The sequence below is a fragment of the Homalodisca vitripennis genome, chromosome 3, assembly GCF_021130785.1.
Source record: "Homalodisca vitripennis isolate AUS2020 chromosome 3, UT_GWSS_2.1, whole genome shotgun sequence".
Taxonomy (NCBI): Eukaryota; Metazoa; Arthropoda; class Insecta; order Hemiptera; family Cicadellidae; genus Homalodisca; species Homalodisca vitripennis.
Window position 1 is genome coordinate 116,853,113 of NC_060209.1, and position 23,481 is coordinate 116,876,593.

Genomic DNA, 23,481 nt, shown 5'->3' on the forward strand with positions numbered 1-23,481 from the left:
ATTTCTACAACATTATTTTTTCTTAGATGTTATATTTACTCAGACAGTTCTTTTCTGAAGGCAATTAAGTATTATTGGTCATATTGACAATATAATGACATAACATTTTAACATCCTCAGATCGGAAAGCCAATTATAGCAAGCGGAAATTAACATTCCAATATAATACAGTTCTGAAGTCACTAGAAGTAGTACACTGTGATAGCTTAAGCATGGCAGAAGTGCAGGAACTACGTTTACCAATTACTGATCATTGTAGTGATAAAATGTAACATTTATTAATGAAAGGCCCAACAATTTGACTGTGTTAAAAAAAAAGAATATAACAGACTCTGTGATATATAAAAGAAAGAAAATCATAATCTGCAAATTGTTTCTTGGTTTAAAGTTAATAACATGAGTGTTTTTAGTATTTCCAACCAGCCACTGGAGAAAAAAAATTGAACAATTCATCAATTAGGATCAGGACTGAGATAATTCTCGGGTTAAAACAATAGATACTAATTGAAAGCGCCACTTATTTCATTACATGTTTATTTTAATTTTAATTTTAGCACCCATAATTCAAAAATTTACTCAAAAATATTATACAAAAACAATACATTACAAAATAATTATATTTATCAGCTGATACTTGAGAAAATGCCTAAATTAAAGTATTGTCCATAATTATATTACTTCACAATTTTTCTCAGTGCAGGCTAGAGGCCTACCACAGTTTAAATATATAAAAATAACAGTCAATGTTTGATAATCTAAGATCATAACAAAGCTATACAGGTAAATTTAATCTCAAAAGATAACACTGAAAAATAAAACTGAATAATAACATTGTACCCATACCTTTATTGGATTACTATCACTGTTTGTATCCACGACTGGTTTGTGGTCAGCTGCCAAACAGCTGGTCTCACAATTGGCCGTCTGCTCAGGCTGACTTCTATCTCCATTCAACAACAAGTTGTTTTGAACCACCTCTTGATGGTTTTGAATGGAGTATGGAGAACCTGTAATGTATGTTTCAGACAGTTAACAATAATCAGAACAGTTAAAAAATAATTAAACTTAAAAAAATGATGCTCATAACCATTAATGATTGACATTTCCGATAATCACAAGTTCAATGGTAATGTATAAAGTCAATCTTACACTATGTCACGCTGTTTTAGCTAGGGTATACCTAATTCTGCAAATGAACAGATCCCTAGAACAACATTTTAGCTGACAACGTTTTCAAAAATGAGTTTTAAACTGAAAAATACTGAAAGCAGCATTCTGTTGTGTGGTATATATTGGTTTGGATAAAGCCTTTGCTGGCAACCCTAATAAGCTGTTCGAAGTGGTGGGAAACAGGCCCTTGCACACTGAACAATGTTATATCTAGCATGATGTTAAGTACAGTATTTTATGCTGAGATTTAAAGTTTAAACAGCTAATAATTTGAGTTATACAATAAAGGCCAAAGTAATAACTCTTGACACCATGAACCAGAGGATATATTGTAACTTAACCATGAAATTTATACAAACCAGGTCGTCTTGAGACTTTTGCTAAACTTCAAGATATGCCAAGGAGCTAAAAATCCCACCTCAGCCGATTTTAGAAATGTCCTGTGCAGGTGTCTCCTCCTGATTGGGGCAATCCCCTTACAGTCACAAATGATGTGTAAGGCAGACTCCCTGCAGAAGCGTCCTATCTCTGACTCAGAAAAATCCATCTTCAACAGATGGTAGTTAAGTGGGCAAGACAACAGTCTGATGTCTGGTCCACTGAGTACAAAAATAGCTTTTCTATCTATTGATTTAGGGTCTATGGCAGCTTTTATTTGTCTCAGGCCTGGAAGACCTTCCCAGTAGAGGTCTCCTGAGCCACCCATTTTGTAACAGTGTTTCTGACTTGTTACAGACAGGCCACAATAAGATTCCGGGTGTATGAGTCATGATGTAGCTCCAGCTACTGCCAACTTGTCCACTGTCCCACTGCCCGCAATCCCCTCATGCCCCCACACCCACATCAGAGTGACTTTGCTAGGGCATTAAGTAAAATTAGACAATATATTATACAATAAATAAAAGGTATTATTGTTTTATCAATGTTTGAGGTATTACAAAAATGTTGTAATATTACATAAATTCCAAAAGATTGATGTTAAATTTGTTGAATGTTTTCTATTAATTCTATATAACAAGCCAACATTTAGCTTCTATAACATTAAAATTTCTTTTCTTTAAAGTATTCTTATTCTAAAGTATAATTAAAACATTTCAACTTACAACATTAATTATTGAAATGCATTTCAAAGTTGTTATATTTTGAACTAAAATACAAAGACAGTTGTGCTATAGTTTTAAATAACTATTTATTCTATTGCCACCAATTGAAACAAATGAATTTTTTGTTTTAATTATGGATATTTCAAAACCTTAATTGTAAATTGCATGAACAATGGATAACAGTGAACAGTTACAGTGTTGGTTGGCTGAAACGGAGGATGACAATGACTGTGCCCTTAATAAGAAAGACCCTGATGAACTAGAAATAGGTTATGTAGAAGAGCAATACTCCAAACTTGAAACTGAAAGCTGTTCAGACTCCCAAGATGTTAGTAATAATGAAATGAAGATTTTCAAAAATGTTGCAGGGGTTCAAATACAAGACGAACTGGCACCACAGAGAGTTCCTCCACAAACCCTTCTACAAGCTTCACTGCTAGTCAGTCCCTTTTGAAAATCCTGAAATTTATTTTGGAAAAGACCGAAAACAAGATGGCTTATTGATCCACAAATATCATGAACAGCTCGCACTCCTAGGCACAATATCATTCCGGTCTTCTACAGACCCGGACACAAGGTAATGCTAGGTTAGCTCAAATACCTGAACAGGCTTTATCTGAATACAATTGATGAAATAATATGGAAAATTGTTCAGTACACTAATATTATTTACATTGCCAAAATTAGGACTCACTTTGAAAGAGAGAGAAGGAACTTTTTCGATGTGTGGAACATTACTAGTGGTTCTGGAGTTGAATTGATGTACGGTACAATGAGTCTGAACCAATTTAGGTTTTTATCACGCTACCTCACATTCATATATTCATTCATACATTCATGGTTCAGTGAAATCTTTGAAAATGTTGCATTAAATTGTAGTTCTTATAAACCGATTGACTATGATGCTTTATGAACAATTGTTGGCTTGTAGAAGAAATTGTTCCTTTCTAGTATACATGTCCAACAAACCAAGAAAGTACAGAATTAAAGGGTTTCACTACTTCAAAATTTTACACTACAAATCTGGAAGTTTATGCATGCAAACAACCTATTGGGCCTTACAGAATCAGTAACAGCACTTCAGATTTGGTTGTACGATTAGAAGAACTTGTAATAGGAAGTAACAGAAACATCACCTATGATAATTGGTCCAGCTATGTGCCTCTGATCATAAAACTATGAGAAGAACTGAAACTCACTTTAATAGCAACCTTGAGAAAGAACAGACAGGAAGTGCCTCCAGACTTCCTACCTGATTTGCAGAAGAAAGTAAAGAGTAACATTTTTTACTTCCAGAAAAACCGAACTTTAGTATTTTATGTTCCACAGAAAAACTAAGCTGTTTTAATGATTCCTTCTCTATGCTCAATAACATTTCAACCAATGAGGCAACTGAGAACGACAAGAATCCAATCATATTTACAGACTATAACAACACAAAATATGGTGTTAATATCTTAGACAAGATGTGTTGACAATATGATGTTTTGAGAGACTCAAAACAGAGGCCATTGACACATTTCTTTCACATACTTAATGTGGGAGGTATTAATGCTTTGAATATCTATAAAGCCAACCAAAACATTGCTTTTGTGAACAGACTGGACTTTTTGAAGAAGCTGTGATTTGGACACATGAAACCTCACATTGAGCATTATTTGCCCTTAAAATGATACCAAAGCAGGAACCTTACACGAACAAAAGGAAAATTTCTGTTGAAACTGGATGATGGGGAGCTGGTTAATATCAGCTTGAACCTCACAGAACAGTCGTACAAGGGAGATGTTACCTCTGTGGCAGAGCAAGAAACAAGACTATGAGGAAGTCAGGTGTCAAGTGCAATAAGTGGAGATGTCCCTATAATTTGTGCAATAATTTGAAAAGTGTTTGTTTGTGCAGAGTAAATAAAGTTTGAATTCTGAGTATCCATTATTCAAGACAGCTAATGATTTATGTTTCTTGTAAATCATATGTGTACAGTACTGATACCAGTAAATTAATTTTAATAATACTAACTGTTATACTATTTAACAATTTTGTATATTTGAAAATGTAAATGAATTGTTGCTTTCATACATAACATGTATACTAGAACACATCCCTCTTTAATTCTCAATGAAAAAAAAAAAAAAAAAAAAAAAAAAAAAAAAAAAAAAAAAAAAAAAAAAAAAACAATAAACAAAATGGAGTGTAATAACATTCTACTCGAGCACTGGTACCTTCCTCACAACATTGAAGTACAATAATAAGAAAAGAAATGTTAAAAAGATAGTTCAGTGTGATTGAAGAGATGTAGATTAGCCATTTGTTCTCCAGTGCAAAATTCCTCTATGGAGCAGAAATGTAAGAAAACAAGCCAGGAAATCAGTTTTCTTCTGAATTGCTACTGCCCTGTAGTGTTCTTGACCTCTTTTGGTAGGGTTGATAAATTTTGCTCGAGCAAACTTGGATTGTTTTTCAAAAAGGATCAGTCAGTGGGTGAGAAGGGTGTAATTTTCTGCTGATCTTGTATCTAAGGAATGTGTATCAGTTCCTCTTGTCAGGTCTTGTTGACTTGCATAAATAACTAATAGGATACAGGGCTTCTGCAGTCAGTATTTTTTGCTGTTTGAAGGCAATTCTACAGGATTCTTGTGGGCTCAATCCCATTAGTATATGGTTTGCTTTTTTTGCAGCACCAGTGTGTGACCCTTTGTGTGATGAATTTGAGGTGCTGATCCATACAGTTATCATATATTTCAGGTGGCTTTTGAAGAGAGCAAAGTAGGCTATGTACATCTTGCCACTTCTGGGCCAGCAATGTGCATCAGTCTTCTGAACATGTATAAGGCAGACCTCACTTTTCCATATAGTTCATCAATCAGATCATTCCAGGAGAGAGTTTCTTCTACAAATACTCCAAAGTATTTTCCCTTGTTCAAACGTTCCACCCCTGGTAGTTCCAGTACTTCAACTTTTTTTCACAATATTAATTTCTGAGTCTTTGTGTTGTTTAACACTAGGCTTCACAGTACATCATTGCCATTTTTATTGCAATGTATGACTCTATTTCCAAGTAGGGGAGTGTATTTTTTAGTGAGAGTACTGTATCATCAGCATAAATTAGCATAGGGCAATAGTTTGTGACGAATTTAGGAAATTTACTAACAAAACTAATATAAAGGCTAGGGCCCAGAAAAGATCCTTGCAGGACACCTCTGTCAACTGGGAATGCTTTGGTGGACACAGTTCTTTTTGTTACTGCATAGTCTGATGGTTTTATTTCTACTGCTTGGGTTCTGCCTATTAAATAACCTGAACCAGACTGGTGATGCTCCTGTAACCACACGGTCTTCTAGTTTTTTTGAGGAGGAGGTTGTGATTAAAACAGTTAGACTTGCTTTAGTAAGTCTAACAAAACTGGAGTTGTTGTATCTCCCTTATATAAAACTGTCATTAGATATAGGATGAACTTTTTCTGATTTTAATTTTGATGGAAAAAAACCTTGAGTAAATTATTTGTTGATTATAACTGTCAGTGGGCATACAAGAGGCTCATTACATGCTTCAATGAATGCTCCAGGTTTTAATATACATCTATCAACTGAAATATTACACTGAACACCCACGGAAATATCACATGTTAATTTGTAAAAAGATGTTACTCCATGTTTGGTACTACAACAATATTTATTCATGACTATCAAGAACAGAATAGTTGTCAAAATACAAGGACAGACACATGATTATAAATTACAAATGCTGAAGAAATCCTCAAGGCTATAGATAGACTTAATCACCAAATAGTTCTGCAGTCTTATATTTAAGACAAGCTAGAAGTACACCATAACACATGTTGTGTAACAGGCTTTGCTACATGCAAAATTTTAAATATATAGGTCATGTTATTCTCGAGATGTCCTGCCGACAGATAGACAAACAGACCATTATACAAAAATATTATTTTTACATCCTCCTGGCAGACAAAAGAAAAATTTGTCAGCCTATTGAGAGGTAGGCTTTAATGACAGTTAAATTCCATGCTTGTACATGCATAATCATAGAACTCCTTGTATATTTAAAAAATGAAATTGTATGAAAAATTTAAAGTTGATAGATAAGATCTTTCTCAAAATATCTTGCCACATGATACACTGAAATGTTTTCATAAGTTTTTATAGTATTGTTTATATTACACAAGTTTTGGCGATTTAGGGAGGGTGTAAGTGTGCGCTGAAATCTTGTCACAGAATTTAACACAGACCTTCCACTTTAAAATCTCATGTGATTGTACTCAGTTTGTTTACAAATTTATTTCTTCTGCTATTTTCTCTTTGCCACCATGGTTATCCTTAAACCAATAACAAAATGTTCATTAACACTCAGCTAAATCTCAGGGAATGACACGCACAATCATCAAACTCAGTGTTACCTATATATATATAAATGAAGCTTCATGCAAAATTTGAAATATAAAGGTCAGTTTGCTTTCGAGATATTGTGTGGACAGATATATAGACAGGTAGAAATAAAATTTTGCCAGCCTGTTGAGTGATAAGCTTTGCTAAAAATCAGTCAACAAACGGGTTGCTGGTTCTGATGACTTCGGGAAATATTTTAAGCTATTTGGCTCCATTGATTTGTGGTTTATTGGTGAATAGTGTGGTTACATTAGTTAGTAGGTACTAAAGATAGGCCTATAGATAACTCTTTTTCATAACAAGTTCTGCCTTGAAGCATAAATGCACCTTGATGTGATGTAGATTGAGACCACTTTTATAATGCTGATTTCCTTGAACACTTCTCTGAAACTACTGTGAAAGGAGAGGCTAGCCATAATTTTTACGGCCCACTTTTGCGAGACCCATATTCTGTGGGGGTTACCAATTGAGGAATATACCATGTGAAGAATCCATGGGGGAAATGACTCCATACCAAAGTTGGCTCTCAAAGAGCAAGTGGTATGATATTTTGAGAGCTTATTTTGTGCCATTAGCTTTTTATTACTTGAGCGAAAAGTAAGTTGTTGTAATTGGAGATGTATCCCAAGAGTAAATACAGACCATTTATAGCATATAAGGGATTAATTCTTTAGATTGCAAAAAGAGCAAAGATCAATTTTCGATTTAATAATTGATGTGACAACTCCATGTTAGATTCTTCAAAGGATTATGCTTAAATGATTAGTTCATGTAAACTTTTTGTATGGACATGAATGGTGTTTGAGTCAGCCAACTATAAGGAGTTTAGTCTTAGCAGAGTGTACTTCCATACATAATCATTATCTGGAAAAACTATTCAAAACTGCCACATTACAATTTGAAATTAAATGAATGCTGCTTACAAAGTTATTCAAAGCATGTGTATTTATAAAATACATTTATTGGAAATACAAGATATGTTCAAAAAGTAATAGAAATTTTTTCAATTTTGGAGAGTCCGATTGTCAAGATTTTTTATTATGCTGGTACTTATGCTCCTTAAGTATAATAACAGTTCCAGCTGTACTCATTGTTTACTTTTTCAGTGCAGATGTTAAGATTAGACAAGTTTTTTTGAACTTTGCAATTTTTGTTTATTAAAAATAAATGGTTCGAAGAATTTGTTTTGAATTTTGTGTGAAAAATTAAATAGTGTAACAAAGTGTGGGAAATGTTAACAAAGGCCTACGAGTAAAACAAGGTTTACAAGTGGTACAAACATTTAAAAGATGGCTGTGAAGACATTTGATGATAATGAATGCTCCGAAAACCACAGTACATCAACAACCAATGAAAAAGTGAAAAAAGTTGAAGATATGGTTATAAACAATAAATTGCTGTAATACAATGAGAGAAGTCGCTGATGATGTTGAAGTATCAGTTGGTTCTTACCATGACATTTTTTATGTTTTGGATATGAAATGTGTAACATCAAAATTTGTTCAAAACTTTTGAATTTTAAACAAAAACAGCGGTGAAGTCCAAGACAATGCAGAATAACTGAAACATAACAGGTGACAAAACATGGGTTTATAGATATGACGTCGAAACTAAGGCTTAATTATCCCAGTGGAGGCATTCTGGATCACCAAGACCGAAAAAGGCTCGTTAAGTGCAGTCAAATGTGAAGGTTATGCTCATTGTGTTCTTTGATTTTAGTAGCATAGTGCATCTTGAATTCTTGCCACAAGGTCACACAGTCAATAATGAGTACTACTAGTAAGGTAGTACAAGTTCAATGCTGTTTGTATAAAGCAATAAAAAAAATACCCAAATTTGAGGTAAAAATATTAATGGCTTGAACATACATCTTACAGCAACCACTTCAGCTCTAGTTTTGAGACAGAACAATTACCTAATTATTCCTCTACAAACACACTAGGATTTCTGAGGTGTCTTGAAAATGTTGCTGCCAACACTGAGATTTTCAATATAAAATAAATGTCCCTGACTATAAAAACATACAGTAAATTGAAAAACTACCTAACAACAGAACTGTGCTCAAAAATTTTATGAATACACCAAAGAAAAACAATCATATGACTGGGAACTATGGAAAGACAAGGGCTACCATATACCTAATCTACACAATTGTAGCGTTTTGAACTTAATCGATTTTTCACAGAATTCAACAGAAAATTTATTTTCTAACAGAATACCTCCATGTTCCATACACAATTCTCTACATGACCATAGGCCTTCCACTCTTTACCAAGTGTTTTGGTACGTCTGAAGTATCTGAAAGTATAACTTCATTTATATGACTTTAAATTACCATTTATTGAAATAATCGCTAAAACCTAACAGACAAATTAAAGGAACACATCGATGGTTAAGAACACAATCATTGTATGTCCATTTTTTAAAACTTTCGGAAAAATGAAAAAGAACATTTAAAAGTTGGGGGAAGCCTGTCTATCATGCTTTAGTTATACCATAAAACAGTTAGTTTGTTTCCCTAGATAACCCTTTGTAAAAAAACAATAATTATTATCAGGTTATAGTTCATGTTATAATTTAATTTAAAAAAAAAATCCCACAGTGCCGGACATACAATATCTGTGCATATGCAAATTAAGTAAATGTGGACATATCACAAGTGCGCTTTTAACAAAATTGTTATTTTGGAGATACTCTTAGGATAAAATAAATTAATATGAGTTCAATCAAGATTAATTTATTGGATTGAAGTTCTTTTTAGAAGATTACAAATACAGAGTAGTACATATTATCAATGTTTTACTATAACAAACCAAAATATAATTGAGGAATTAAGTATTGACTACACAAATTGCTATAAAAACTTAGGTTTACTGTGTACTAATACGCTAATAGTACTTTAATAGATATGAAAATCAGTCTTAAGAGCAGTATTGTTTGTTAACACCATAAGTCTTTGTTTTTCTACTTTTTATTCAGAGTTTTAATCTGAAGGGTAGAGTTTTTTGCATGTTTTCCAAGACGCTTAGATTTCTTTGTAACCAAAGGAACAGTATCCTCATCATTGTTATCTTTAAGAATATCTGGGACTCCATGTTTAGAGATGTCAGAACTTTCTGAATTGGATTTTTTCGTTCTTTTACCAAGACGCCTAGATCTTTTTGAGTTCAAGGGAACGAAATTCTCATCATCCTCATCTTCGACAACAAACGGGACTACATCCTTGGATTTGTCTGATGCTGGGATGTCATTGATTAGAGTGGAATAACAATTTGGAATCACCCCTGTATTTAGAAGAGAAATGAGAACATTGTTCTTGGCCTTAGATATGGGGATCATTGACTTGTACTTAGGAGATAATTCAACTGTGTCCCAGGATAGTAAATGGTTGTCATTATCGTGATTACTAATAAAGCTCACATTCAGCTCTTGAAACTCAAGCTCATTTTGAAGCTCGTACTTGTACTGTATAGTGCAAGGCTCAGACTTTTGGAATCTTAACCATTTAATCTTTAGCCAGTTTACTTGGGATTTATTCAGGTTTGTAGTTCTGTTCTTCATGACTTCATGTCCAAGCTTGCTCAAGTCTAGGATTTCAGAGAACTGAAAAGTTTTTACTGTATAGGGACTTGGCTTCTTTCTTGCCATTTCAATTAGGATACTCCATTCTCTGGTAGTATATTTTTTGTGTGTTTTCTTGCACGCTCAATTGTTGCATGCATGGAATTGGCTTCCAGATAACTGTGCCCAGGTTCCATGAACTTCATATCGATGTGGGTTTTATTCACTGCATACAACATTGCAGCTGCAATATATTGATTCCTGTTCTGTCCCCCACAAGTATCCGAATATGTAATAAGATGAGTAACAGTCTCAGGTAAGCCATTAATGTATGGTAATAGGCGAGTGCCTATTTCACAAGATCCCTTCATTCCATTACATTCGTCCCATAAATAACAGAAACCATCCCCATTTGAATCATAAATTGTAAAGTTGTAAACAGACAATTTCCGCTTATAATAAATTTGGCAATCACCTGCATAAGGCACAGACAAAACTGCTTGTAAATCAATAGTTGCAGTAATTTGATTATCAACTTTATCTCCCATGTCTTTTTTCTTCATATCCATTGCTTCCTTTTTTCTCCTACAGTGAACTTGGTAAGCTTCTTCAAATGGGCTCTTATCTTCAACACGGTTATACATAACCAATCTTCAATACTGTATAATGGTTGCATCTGGTGCACTGGTCTTTTTTGGGGACGTAAGTTGCGAGAGGGGGGTCGTAAGATCTAAATATTGTACGATAACTATACTCTGAAACAGGTTCTAAGTTTTTCTCAGTACAATCCTTGACATACAGTCTATAAAGTTCTGCTAAGTTTAGTTTTAGAGACAGATACAGTTTTTTAGTGTGTTTCCTGCAGTAATATGATTCCATCATTGGGAAACTGTCTATGTGTTCTTTTACAAGATTTACTACTTCTGGTTTTGTTTTGTTTGGTGCACACCTTCCTTTCCTACCATCAGAATCGACATATACTCCACTTGATGATGATTTTTTTTAATGCCAAATCAATTATTTGAAAACTTATTTGGAAAACAGAGCAGAAAAATTTCAAGCAAACCCTATGTTTATTTTTTTTCTCATCTGGCAAATAATACTCTCTAGACTTGTTTTTCCTACCAGAGTTTTCATTTCTTATCCTGTGCCTCTGAACAGGCATTTCCTTCACCAAATTTGAAAGAAATACTTTTTGCCTTTCACTGTCAACAATCTCCCAGTACTCCTGTAAACTAATTAAATGTGTGTTAGTTGATTTTACTTTCCTCTTCTTCAGCGTACTTAACATCAATGCTCCATGACTTTCCATTGTGAAATAACATTAAAATAGTGTTTTTAAAGTATTATTAATTGAGTATACAGCACTAACAATGATCACACCATCAACTTCTGGACATCAATTCAATAATACAGCTGAAAGCTGAGACTGAGAGCTTGATTATTACTGCACAGATGTTGTAAGTCCGGACATACTATATGTGAGCACTGAATAGTTTTGGCAATACCGACTGATTTAAAAGAAAGCAAGGACATGCATTAAGTGTGCTTTTCCAACAGCTTTGTCTTTTTCGTTACATGTAGTGCATAGATATTGCAAGTTTGGACATACAATATTTGTGAACATCATAGATTTGACAACACTGTCCGTTTTAAAGAATTTAGGGACATAAAATAAGTGTGCTTTATTAATAGCTAACTCATTTTGAACACATAACTAATGCTTAAATGAAGTAAGTCTGGACATACACTGTGTGTGCACACTGAAATTTGTCCTATTCTTGTGCTGTTTTAAAATTGAAGGACATGCAATAAGTGTGCACTTTATACATCTGTCTGGCTTAGTTTTGATACAATTAGTTTTTTCAAGCTTTTTGAGATTATTATTTGGAATGGACATACAACGTTTGTGCATATTGAAAGAGAACACTTCCAGCTTTGATAACAATATCTCATTTTCACAAAAAAATGGACATAGAATGATTGTGCTCTTAACCATCGACATGTAATTTTTCCACTTACTTTGAGGAGAAGCCCTGATGAAGTTGCCTTGTTCAGAGCTGTACGGAGTGGACCAATCCACTGGCAGTTTGTTCTCATTGGTTCGACCCATGTAGGAACCTTCAGACTGCACACCAGGCTATAACATCAAGTGTATTGAATAATACAGAACAATCCACTGGCAGTTTGTTCTGATTAGTTTGACCCATATAAAAGAAACTTCAGCTGCACTCCAGGCAGTATCATCAAGTATATTACATAATACAGATCAATCCACTGGCAGTTCTGATTGGTTCGACCCATGTAGGAAAGATCAAACGTCACTCCAGGCTATAACATCGAGTATATTACATAATACAGATCAATCCACTGGCAGTTTGTTCTCATTCGTTCGACCCATACAGGAAACTTAAAACTCCACTTCAGGCTACAATATCAAGTATATTACATAATACAGATCAATCCACTGGCAGTTTTTCTGAGTGGTTCAAACCTGTGGGAAACTTTAGACTGCACTCCAGGCTATAACATACAGTTTATTACATAATACAAATCAATCCACTGGCAGTTTTTCTGAGTGGTTCAAACCTGTGGGAAACTTTAGACTGCACTCCAGGCTATAACATACAGTTTATTACATAATACAAATCAATCCACTGGCAGTTTTTCTGAGTGGTTCAAACCTGTGGGAAACTTTAGACTGCACTCCAGGCTATAACATACAGTTTATTACATAATACAAATCAATCCACTGGCAGTTTTTCTGAGTGGTTCAAACCTGTGGGAAACTTTAGACTGCACTCCAGGCTATAACATACAGTTTATTACATAATACAAATCAATCCACTGGCAGTTTTTCTGATTGGTTAAAACCTGTAGGAAATTTCAGACTGCACTCCAGGCTATAACATTGAGTGTATTACATAATCCACTAGCAGTTTGTTCTCATTGGTTCAACACATGTAGGAAACTTCAAACTCCACTCCAGGCTATAACATTGAGTATATTACATATTACAGATCAATCCACTGGCAGTTTATTCTCATTGGTTCAACACACTAGGAATATTAAGATTGTTCTGTTGACTGTGACGTTAAGTATATTATTTGAAGTGGTCTGTGCAATTCCACCAGTAATTTATTCTTCCTAGTTTTAATCATGTTTTAATGCAAGGTTTCTTTTTATTATAGAGGATTTTTTGAATACTACAGATTTTTCTGAACATTTTGTAATTTGTCAGTTAAATAGTAATCAGCATCACAGCATTTCCATATCTGCAATCTAATCTCTTCCTTAGGTGGGTAATTAACCTAATATATAACGACAATCAAGATTTAAATAAACAAATCCATGCAAAAATAAAGAATTAGTTAATAAAAGAAATGTATTTATTTATTGCCATATAGTGTAATACCTGCAGGTAGGAAGGGTACCAAGGTTGGTTATCTAGTGGGTAATCGTTGGACGGAATGTTGTAAGGAAGGTCCAAGTAGTCTGGGTAACTCTGCAGCATACTGTTGTCTCTGTCTACTTGCTCATCAAGCATACCCTTACTACTGTCTGCGCAGTGCTGATGCTGCGATAGTAACTGAAACACACCAATACAATAACTCAGTTAAATGTCAATCCGCCAAATTTAATTTAATTATTCTGAACTAAAACCATGTACCTTGATCTTTAATTATGCTGTGTCAAATGGCCTGGAACAATAATTCTAAACATTTTTTAAGTAGTATTTTCAGCTACTTAACGGGGAGGAGTCAAAAGTGCGAGGACCTGTTTAATGAGTTAATGACACCGGATCCAAGAAACAACATTACTGTCTTGATACAGCTAAAATTGAGAAATGGGTGAATACAATTAATTGAACATGTTAACTTTATCCATATAAAGCATAAAGCGTGGTCTCTCTTGAGGAAACTGTCTGCTGGCAAGTCCTCGGCCACAAGCATAATGTCATATCCAAATGCCTGTGATATAGCTAAGCATATAGTATCTTTGTTGAAAGCAACTTTCCAACCATCTGACAAGTTGTTCTACAAGATAAACAAAATAAAGATCAGCCAGCAAGGACTGTTGGCAGTATCTGGATCATTTGAGATGGAGGAGGTAGAAATTGCGATCATTGCCCTGACAACTGGTAAGGCAGCTGGATGAATTCTCAAAACATCTAAATCACTTGCGTGCGTGTGTATATATGTCAACAAATACCTTGGAAATTTTGTAATGAGGGTAATTGCAATGAACAGTTTTATATAAGATATATCTTGCAAAAAACATGAGGATATCCTAGGAGGATTCTAAAATCCATAGCTGCATACTGTTGAGAATTCTTTAATGAAATTGAGAAAGTTTTAGCATATCAAAACACGATGTTTGTCTGAACATATTTATATAAGTTGTTAACATCTACTTTTAATGTCAAAATGACACTCAAGCAGTCCTCACCCCCTCCTTGATTCTTTACTGACCAAAAATATACTGCATGCGGTTATTTCTGGCTAGAGATAACATTCAAGCTTTTCAACAATACAAACATACCATTGTTGAATGCCTTGCAATTTAATTGCTTGAAATGTTGAAGAAAAGAGGTCCTATTCATGCTCTTCAAATTCTTATAAATATTTCCATAATGTTATTTTTGAAGTGGTCAATATATATTACAGTTAAAATGACATTCATGTTTACTTTTTAATCCAATTCTAAAGACATCACATATAAAATTAAAAGGAATTCTGAAATTTAAATTAAGAAATGACATACTTAATACAATTTAAAATTTAAAAAATTATAATAAAGAATATTTGGATTAGGAACGATTTAAACATAAAAATTAAGTTTATTCTCCTAATCAGTTTGAAGCAAAGTGGCTTTGACTGTTTCAAAGCCAATTGAAGTGTTTTCCACTTTCAGCTGCAAACTTTGCACGATAATGAAGTGTTAAGTTAGTCCATCTGTAATGGAAAACAATTTTAAAGATTCCATTACACAGAAATATATTTAATTATTATTGGGTTATTATGTGCGTTGTGTTTAGCAAAATTACTTTGGTTCAATTAAATTTAGATGTAACTATACATGATAAATAATTTATTGAAAGAGTCTATAAAATAACATGCCAAATTTAAATTATTTAAGTTTATAATTAAAAGATAATTATGATTATTTACCCTCTGTATGGTCTCATTACCGATTTGAACTGAAAACCCTACAGTACTACCATAGTATCATTTCATTAGTAAGTATCACATATGTTAAGCAACATGAAGGAATTTGAAAAATGGCCAAATAAACACAACTTTATGAGTTGTACATTAAATTCAGACTTGAAATGTATGTAAATTAGCAAGTCATCCGTAACTTCAAAAGTAAATTTTGTAGGTTTTAATCATGTGTGAACACCTTTGGTTCGAATGAATTATATTTCCTGTGCCAATATTGAGTTTACCTTGTTGCCAAAATTCAAAAGTGTATATTGGCCATTGTAATTTACTCCGGTCTTAGTATTTTTTGTCCCACAGTTGATTTTGCTTTTTTTTGTTCTCTTAGGACAAGAAGTTTAGAAACTACATGTAGTCCCAAAAACGTAGCCAGGAAAACATTTTGGGGATACACACAACTGATATTTTTCCATGCTACATAAAGAATAAGGCCCCATTTTGTTCCTTAAAAAGATCTTGATGCGTTTTTTTGTTGAGCGATCTTTCAGCTGTACATGTTAGTAATACTGACATATTTAAATAATAATAATCGTTTACTAAAAAAATTAATTGAAAAAATTGAAAATTTGGGGGAGATCCAGATCCCTTGGACTCCCTCGCTGGCTATGTCTTTGCCTAGTCCTATAAGAACCTTTGCACTGCTTCCGAAGTGACAGGATATTCTGGATGGTTAAGGATGAGTGAGGCTCCTGTCGAGATCCAGAGTAAGAATTTAGGACACTAATCTCAAGTCATGTCCCCTCAGAAGAAGGGAAATCCAGCTTTAAACAAGCCTGCTGTGCCCAGTGTGGGTTCAACTGGTATGTATAAACCAGCTAGAACTGACCCATACTAAGTTTGTTATTTTGCCTTGTTTGAGTTTATACAAAAACAGGTCAGAAAAGCCTACTTATGTCAAAATATAACTAAGATTATTGATTGTTGCAAATAATAAATTAATCCTCATATAAAGTGTAAGATTGCAAAAAACACGGCATAATAAAAGATAGCATTTTTCATCATTTACTAATAAATAACATTGGCTTACTGATATTTTATTCAGCACGTACATTATACAGGTAGAATATAAAGTTAAGACCCGCCTCTATTTTGTTCTAAAGTTTAAATAAGGAGATATTGATTGGGTAGTAGTGCAATGTGGAAATGAAGTTTCATTTGGTGAAACATTTTTTCCCTTAAAAATGCGGGATTCTGGGGGCAAGATCTTAAGTATTTCCTTGTACATGTCTATTAGGATGTGCAACATTAAATCGCTTCTCTGCCTCATGATAATTTTCATTCGAAGTCCCGAAAATAAGTATAATTTAACTTTGTGTTGTGGCTATAGGGCATTATTAATCGTAGGCAGTAATTCAGTAAGTGATTCAAAATCAATAACTGTAATACCACTAAAAAACAAAAAGAATTGTCAAAACACTTCACAAAACAGTAACCAAACGATAATGATACCTTTGGATAATAATAATCCACTGGATAATAACCACTCTAAAAGTATCACCTGTTCTGATTGTACTTAACTGGGACCCCAGGAAAGCCCAGTCACTCTTTGCAAGACTTCTTATCAGTGTACTTACTAATCTTCATTGGATCCTGCCATTGAACTCCTAATTGATCCAGAACACAAATGACAATAAACCAGTTTCCTTCCACACAGACAGTAACTTTATAAAAATATAAATGTAAGTCTAAAGACTGAATTAAAATGTTGACAACATATAATTTTTTTTATGGAAAAGAGATAGCATTCTCTGGTTTTCACCATTCTTTAAGTCTTTTTATTCCCTTCAAATTGAAAGGTCACTTAAGAGGGGTTTACATTTAAAATTTGAGTTACCACCAAAATCCCGTGGGATACAAAAATTTACAAAATCACCAAATGAAACTTCCTTTCCACATTGCACCACTACCCAAAAAATATCTTCTTATATACATTTTTGAACAAAATAGAGAGGGGGGGGTCCTGACTTTTTATTCACACTTTTATTATATATGTAGTTGTGCTCTACATGTATAATACACAAAACGAATATAATGAACGAGGCTTTATTTTCATTAATAAGGTTATGATCAAAACCTTCCTGCTTTTGAAGCAAAAATTGAAATAAATCTCTTTTAATCATAAAAAAATATTTTGAAGTCATACTTAAAAAATAAGGGAAAATATAGGCAAAATATTTTGACGAATCCGTAATGCCCAATATATGAGGTTGTAATGATATTAAGATTAAAAATTCAGTTTGTCTCCATTCACAGCTAAAAGTGTTAAATTCACAACAATCTTTTCTTTTTATAAAAGTCTAACCAATTGAGAAATATACTACAATTGAAATAGGACACATTCAACACTTATCTCAGGTAGAAGGCCCCATTTGAAAAAGTAATATGTTATTACAAGTACAGGTATGAGAACGAAGTAAATAACTTGTGTACAAGAACACCGTGGACTGAGACACTAAGGTTAAAACTGATAACGTTGGCAGATAAGGGATAGGGAAACCAACAAAAAATGTACGCATATTACACTATGGAATGTGGAGATCAAAAATAGCCTAATAAGAAAGTGATGAACTTTCATTTTTCTACTAAATGCCAACATTTTAGGTCAGCTGCCCCACTCATGTAACTGCAATCGCATCGGAAGTGAATTTAAACTACCACAATAGATCATGTTTGGCCTTACAAGGCTTCTTGGAGTTTCTTCAAAATCAAAACATTCTTATTTCGCTGATTATAGTAATGTATATATTAAATACTTTATTGATAAACACGCACATAAGCCTCGTTACTTATGAATGTAGGCTTGAACGTATGTATATAGTATGTATATTTTCTTGATCACGGCAACAACGGAAATTCAACTATTGCGCTTGAAATATCAGACTGGAAGTAGATCGAATCAGGTTTCTGAGATCCACACATGTTTAATTGTTTTGATTGGAGTAACACAGGATGCTGAACTTAAGACATATAAAATATAAACCATTCCAACCAGAAGTACTACTACACGCGCAAAACCTGAAATAACAGTCAGTCTCGCAATTTTGCTTCACGCCTCTGAAAACCATGAACACTGCAACAATAAGGCCTTATACAGTATGTCTATATTGATTGTTCCACCACTGGTATCAAAAATGGCATGAAAGTTTGAATAAGGAACCACATTATTTTTAGCTAAAATTATTAAATTAAGATTTCCAAAATTTAGCCGCCATTTAAAAAACATGTAAAAGCTTGCTAACACACGTGCAAATATCATAGAGTGACATGCATCAACATTTCTAACTTGAACTTCTTTTTATATAAATGCAGCTCCATGCAAAATGTCAAGCCTACAGGTCTGTTATTTTCTAGATATCGTGCGGACACACGGACAGATAGAAATAAATCAAATAAATAAGTTTTTGAGAGTGCCGATGTCCGAGCGGTCTAAGGCGTTGGACTTGAGTCTGAGTTGGAGATAGCGCAGGTTCGAATCCTGTCTGCGACCCTTGCACTTTTTATCAGTACCATCGACCTTGTACTGTATCGACTCTGCCCCTTACTCTGTTTGCTAAGATCCTCGCACAGGCCAGTGGCCCATGACAACGGGCAGAATAAGGCATACAAGGGGATCGGCTTATCCTTTAAATAAAAATAATTAAAAAAATCTTTCCAGCCCCTCGTGTGATAGGCTTATCTACAGCTCTGACATTAACATTGTATATTCCTGTGTTCATGACTATGCTACAATTTGGCTATCGTGAATACATACATGACTGGATGTACTATTTTAACTACATATAGTTTTTCATAACATTCTTTTACTTCGTGTAAAATGTTTTTAAAAGTACAATTTTTATTACATTTCTTTTGTGATATATATATATATATATATATATATATATATATTATATGAATATACACACACGAAAATACACGAAAATACACACAAGTGTACATACAAGTGTGCGAAAATACACACACACACACAGACATATACACGCACGCGCGCGCGCGTATGTAGATAAGTTAAATACTAAATAGCCTACTTTTCTTTGCAGGGAAAACAGAGTACACCACATCTATATACGAGTAAACTATAAATAATGTTCTTTGTGCACTTTACCAAAAGTTACAAAGTCCATAATACATGTGAGTATTACAAAAATTATGATGGATACCGGTACACATTTGGTTAGTTCTACGGCTAGAATGATTAAACAAAACTTAACTAAGATATGATTAAAAGTCATAAACACCAATTATTCAGAAATTATTACTATTAATTAATTTCTCCAAGAATTAAATTAATTATGTTATTCAATGAGAGTCACTAAAGATTTCGTCAACAACAAATCCTATGAATTAATATAGACGTGTAGTAGTGAATCTTTTTCAAAGTTAGAATAATGTTTGTTGATTATTAGAACACTTGCACTGGCGGGTATTGGCGAGCGGCACGGAAAATACAACTTTTCGCAAAGAAAAACTACATTGTATATTATTTTAAGGGCACGACCCTAGATTTTATAATTAACAAGTTTATTGTGAAATTTCCTTCTAAATCTAGCAAACAAAGGTTGTTGAATAACGTCTGCAAAACACAAAACTGTAATGTCTACTCCGTGTACAATTGTTGTAGATTAAGGGAGTGAGCGACGTGTTTTATTAATTTAGGACTTTAAAAAATTATATTTTTTGTAATGAAATGTAATTAAAAAGAAGACACATTTAGTAACAAATTCTATCTTAAAGACATTTACAAGGTTATATCCTTATCTACAACTTTTATTCTTTAGTCTTGATGTTAAGTTTCCCAAAATTGTGCTTAAAATGCCACCACACCTCTTAGAATAATACATTTTCTGTCTTCATAAACGGTATCTTAAAGAGCTAGTGTCCAAAATTTTTATTAAAGATATAAAAAGCTGAACAACCTTAAGCGAGGACAAGCTAACCTTTTTTCAAAAGTCATATCACGGACACTCATTAATGACGATGCATGATTGAAAAGATAACAAGTTTACGATCATCTGGCATTGTTATTTGTTACTACAAAAACACGAAGTTTAGGAACTGTAACATAAAGTTAATATGCAAAACAAGTAACAATTCAAACACTGCGATGGCCACGGCACAGTCAAAGTTGACTTGCGTTTCAGCGGCATAACGTGTTATGCCGTGATTTTAGTGTGTGCTTCTTTTCTGACTTAGTTCTGAACAAGTACATGAATATGGCGTGTAACTTTTCAGTCAACTTAGGCGTGTCCATCGTCATATAGTTATTGCTAGAATAGCTATTATAGAAACTGTTCTAAACCTATTATCCTTTCATTTTTCATTCTTATAATTTTTCATTTTATCTGACTTTATGTAACAGAATATTGTATAGGAACTGGTTATTTAACTCTATGCATACATTATAATCTCATTCATAAACTTATGCGTATAGTAAGTCTTAGTAACAAACAGAATGTAAAGAAATTATAAAAACCTCTTTTTGTCTTTTACCAATAAAAAAGTGTTTGACAATACAGTTTCTAAACCTGCCATTTGCGAGATTAAATGTATAAATCGTTATACATTAAAACATAAATAATTTAGTATTTTATGCAGTAAAAACTAAAAAAAAATGTATTTCTTGTACATATACACAATTTTGAAAATCTCGATACATAAAAAAATGTAAGACGTGTACACAGTATATAAGTTTTCTCTAGTGTTTTGACATAGTTTCATAACTCACAGTGACATCCCAAGACGGAGCGGACCGCGGCGCGGCGCACCAGTCAATGTGGTAGCAGCGGTGTGCGGCGTGTATTGCATATGCAGCGCAGTGAAGGGGCGCCTGCGACTGCGCCAAGGTCTGTCAATGTGTCAATGCTTCAGTTTCAGTCCACCCCCGCTCAGCGCTCCATCAACGCCTCGCCTCGCCTCGCCTTCACTAACACCCCACCGAAAATATTCAAGTCCTATCGATATTTGAAGTCACGGGGGGAGTAAATTCCCAAAAAATTCATTTAGAACATGTAAAATCAAATGTAAAAACGTTTCAAATTTTTCACTAACACATTCGACATATCGAAATATATTTTGAGATATACTAACAATAAAATAAAATACTATTTGTGACAAAAAGTTATTTTCTTGTTTGTATGCTATAACCTAGTCTACATAACTCTAGTAAGATAACATACCTATACAGCCGAACAGAATCGTTACTAAATTTCTGGATGAATGCAATCAAATTGTGATGATGTAATTAAACTATAAATCAAATGAGAGAGAATTGACAAATGTACCTATTATGTTTTACATTTTGTACTCATACACAAAATAACATGTTAGGGAATAACCATTTTAAATGAAGTTAATGATACACATATTTATGTTACATAATAATTAAACTTTATATTACTTATGGTCCGAGCATAACAATATTCTTTAATGTTAAATAGTTGACAGCGGCTGCTGGTCCCAAGTTAGCACCACTGACAGCCGGTGATCAATACAGGGTAGGTCGCAAGGAGCAAAGGGCAGCGGGCAGCCACACCAATACATCTCACCTTCACCACAGGCCGTCACTTTAGGCCTTGTAAACGTATTTTGAGTTTTCCGTCCCGTTATCATGACAGATTCAAATAATAGTACGTTATCTAGACATGGTGTAACCATTAAGCGCGATTCTGTCACTTATTTGAGAGAAGAGCGTAACAATTATTAACAAGTTTGGTTTTAGTTAAACTTCATATAAAAACTTTAACTTTGCCCAGTAAATTCAATAGGGCATTGAACAAGATTTGAGAGATCTTCATGTTAATAATTTCATAGTTTCAAAAATCTAAATTTAAACTATTTCTTTTAAACAATTATACAGACTTAAAACTGAAGACGGAATAGTTAAGAGTCGCTGCAACGGGGTTGAATATTTGGAAATAGATTTTCTACTATATAAATTTGAGTAGGTTCTTCAGAAATGTATCCAAAATTAAGAGTGGTAGCTTGTGTGAATGCCGGCCGGCTAAACTCGTTTGATTAGGCCGTCTATTATCGAGTAGGTCGGTATGGCGGTAAATCACATGTAAGTAAAGTGCAAGTAGAATCAGCTGAGAGGAGAGGCGCTGCGTGGTTGTCATGGCGACTGTTGCTAGGAGACAGGAACACGCGTGCGCCAGTCGGACATCGAACCGCGAGTGTCGGGCAGGGTGGCGCGGTGGCGCGGCGGCGGTGTCGGCTACATTACGGCATCAATACTGAGAGCGCTCTGCTGTGAAGTACACGTCCGTCTGAACCTTGCCTGTCCTCGCCACGCGGTCCTTCGCCACAACAAACCTCATGCACGAGGGATCCCGTTCTACTAAATACAGTATTTTCCACATGGCTGTATTTTCAATAGTAAATTTTCACGTAACTGAAACACTCAGACGGGGTCTGTAGAGTTACACCATCACTGGTTTTGTAGCTATGTAAAGAGGAGAACTCAGTACGGATCCAGCAGAACGCGTTAACCCATGAGAGGTCGCGAGTACTCTCAAGTACACGGTAACACTGCGCGTTTATTTTTAACAACAAATAGGATAACATTATACGCTAGCAGCAGATTCTTATTTATTTTTCTGCTAAACGTTTTAAGGAAAATGTTTCAACCGTTTTTAACTTCAAATTTCTACGACATCTCCAGGAATCGAATTCGTGATCTCGGCTAGAAAGCTGCAGGCAGCATTACACCTACAATGCGCTGAAGATCAAACACCGTAGTATCCGTACAACAAACACGTGCTGTGCTCTTGTACCGTAAAGCGATACAGTTAGCAATTTGAATCACTTAGTTTAAAGATAAATTGTACCGGTTAACCAGGATAAATTGAAAGTAAATTCCGTGACCAGAGTGCTCATGCTTGCGCGCACTGCTGAGAGATTCAAGGTGACAAAACACCCAAGCACGTGGCATTGGTCTCGAAATTCCCGCACGAAGTAAGCGGTTAGGGCCTAATCACTGTAAAGGCGCCCAACACAAGCCGGTTTTGTGAGTTTTTCGCGATCCAT

General features: G+C 34.2%; 1 protein-coding gene across 4 annotated transcripts in view; it reads right to left on the minus strand.

The window, feature by feature from the left end:
- The window catches only part of LOC124357378, a 192,903-nt gene that overhangs the window by 14,753 nt on the left and 154,669 nt on the right, over positions 1-23,481 (minus strand). For all 4 annotated transcript variants that reach the window (XM_046809125.1, XM_046809124.1, XM_046809127.1 and 1 more), the window contains exons 6-8: positions 13,650-13,823; positions 12,257-12,374; positions 844-1,007 (exon numbers count right to left, since the gene is read on the minus strand). In XM_046809125.1, coding sequence (XP_046665081.1) covers positions 844-1,007; positions 12,257-12,374; positions 13,650-13,823 — 456 coding nt within the window. The remainder of the gene's footprint in view (positions 1-843; positions 1,008-12,256; positions 12,375-13,649; positions 13,824-23,481) is intronic.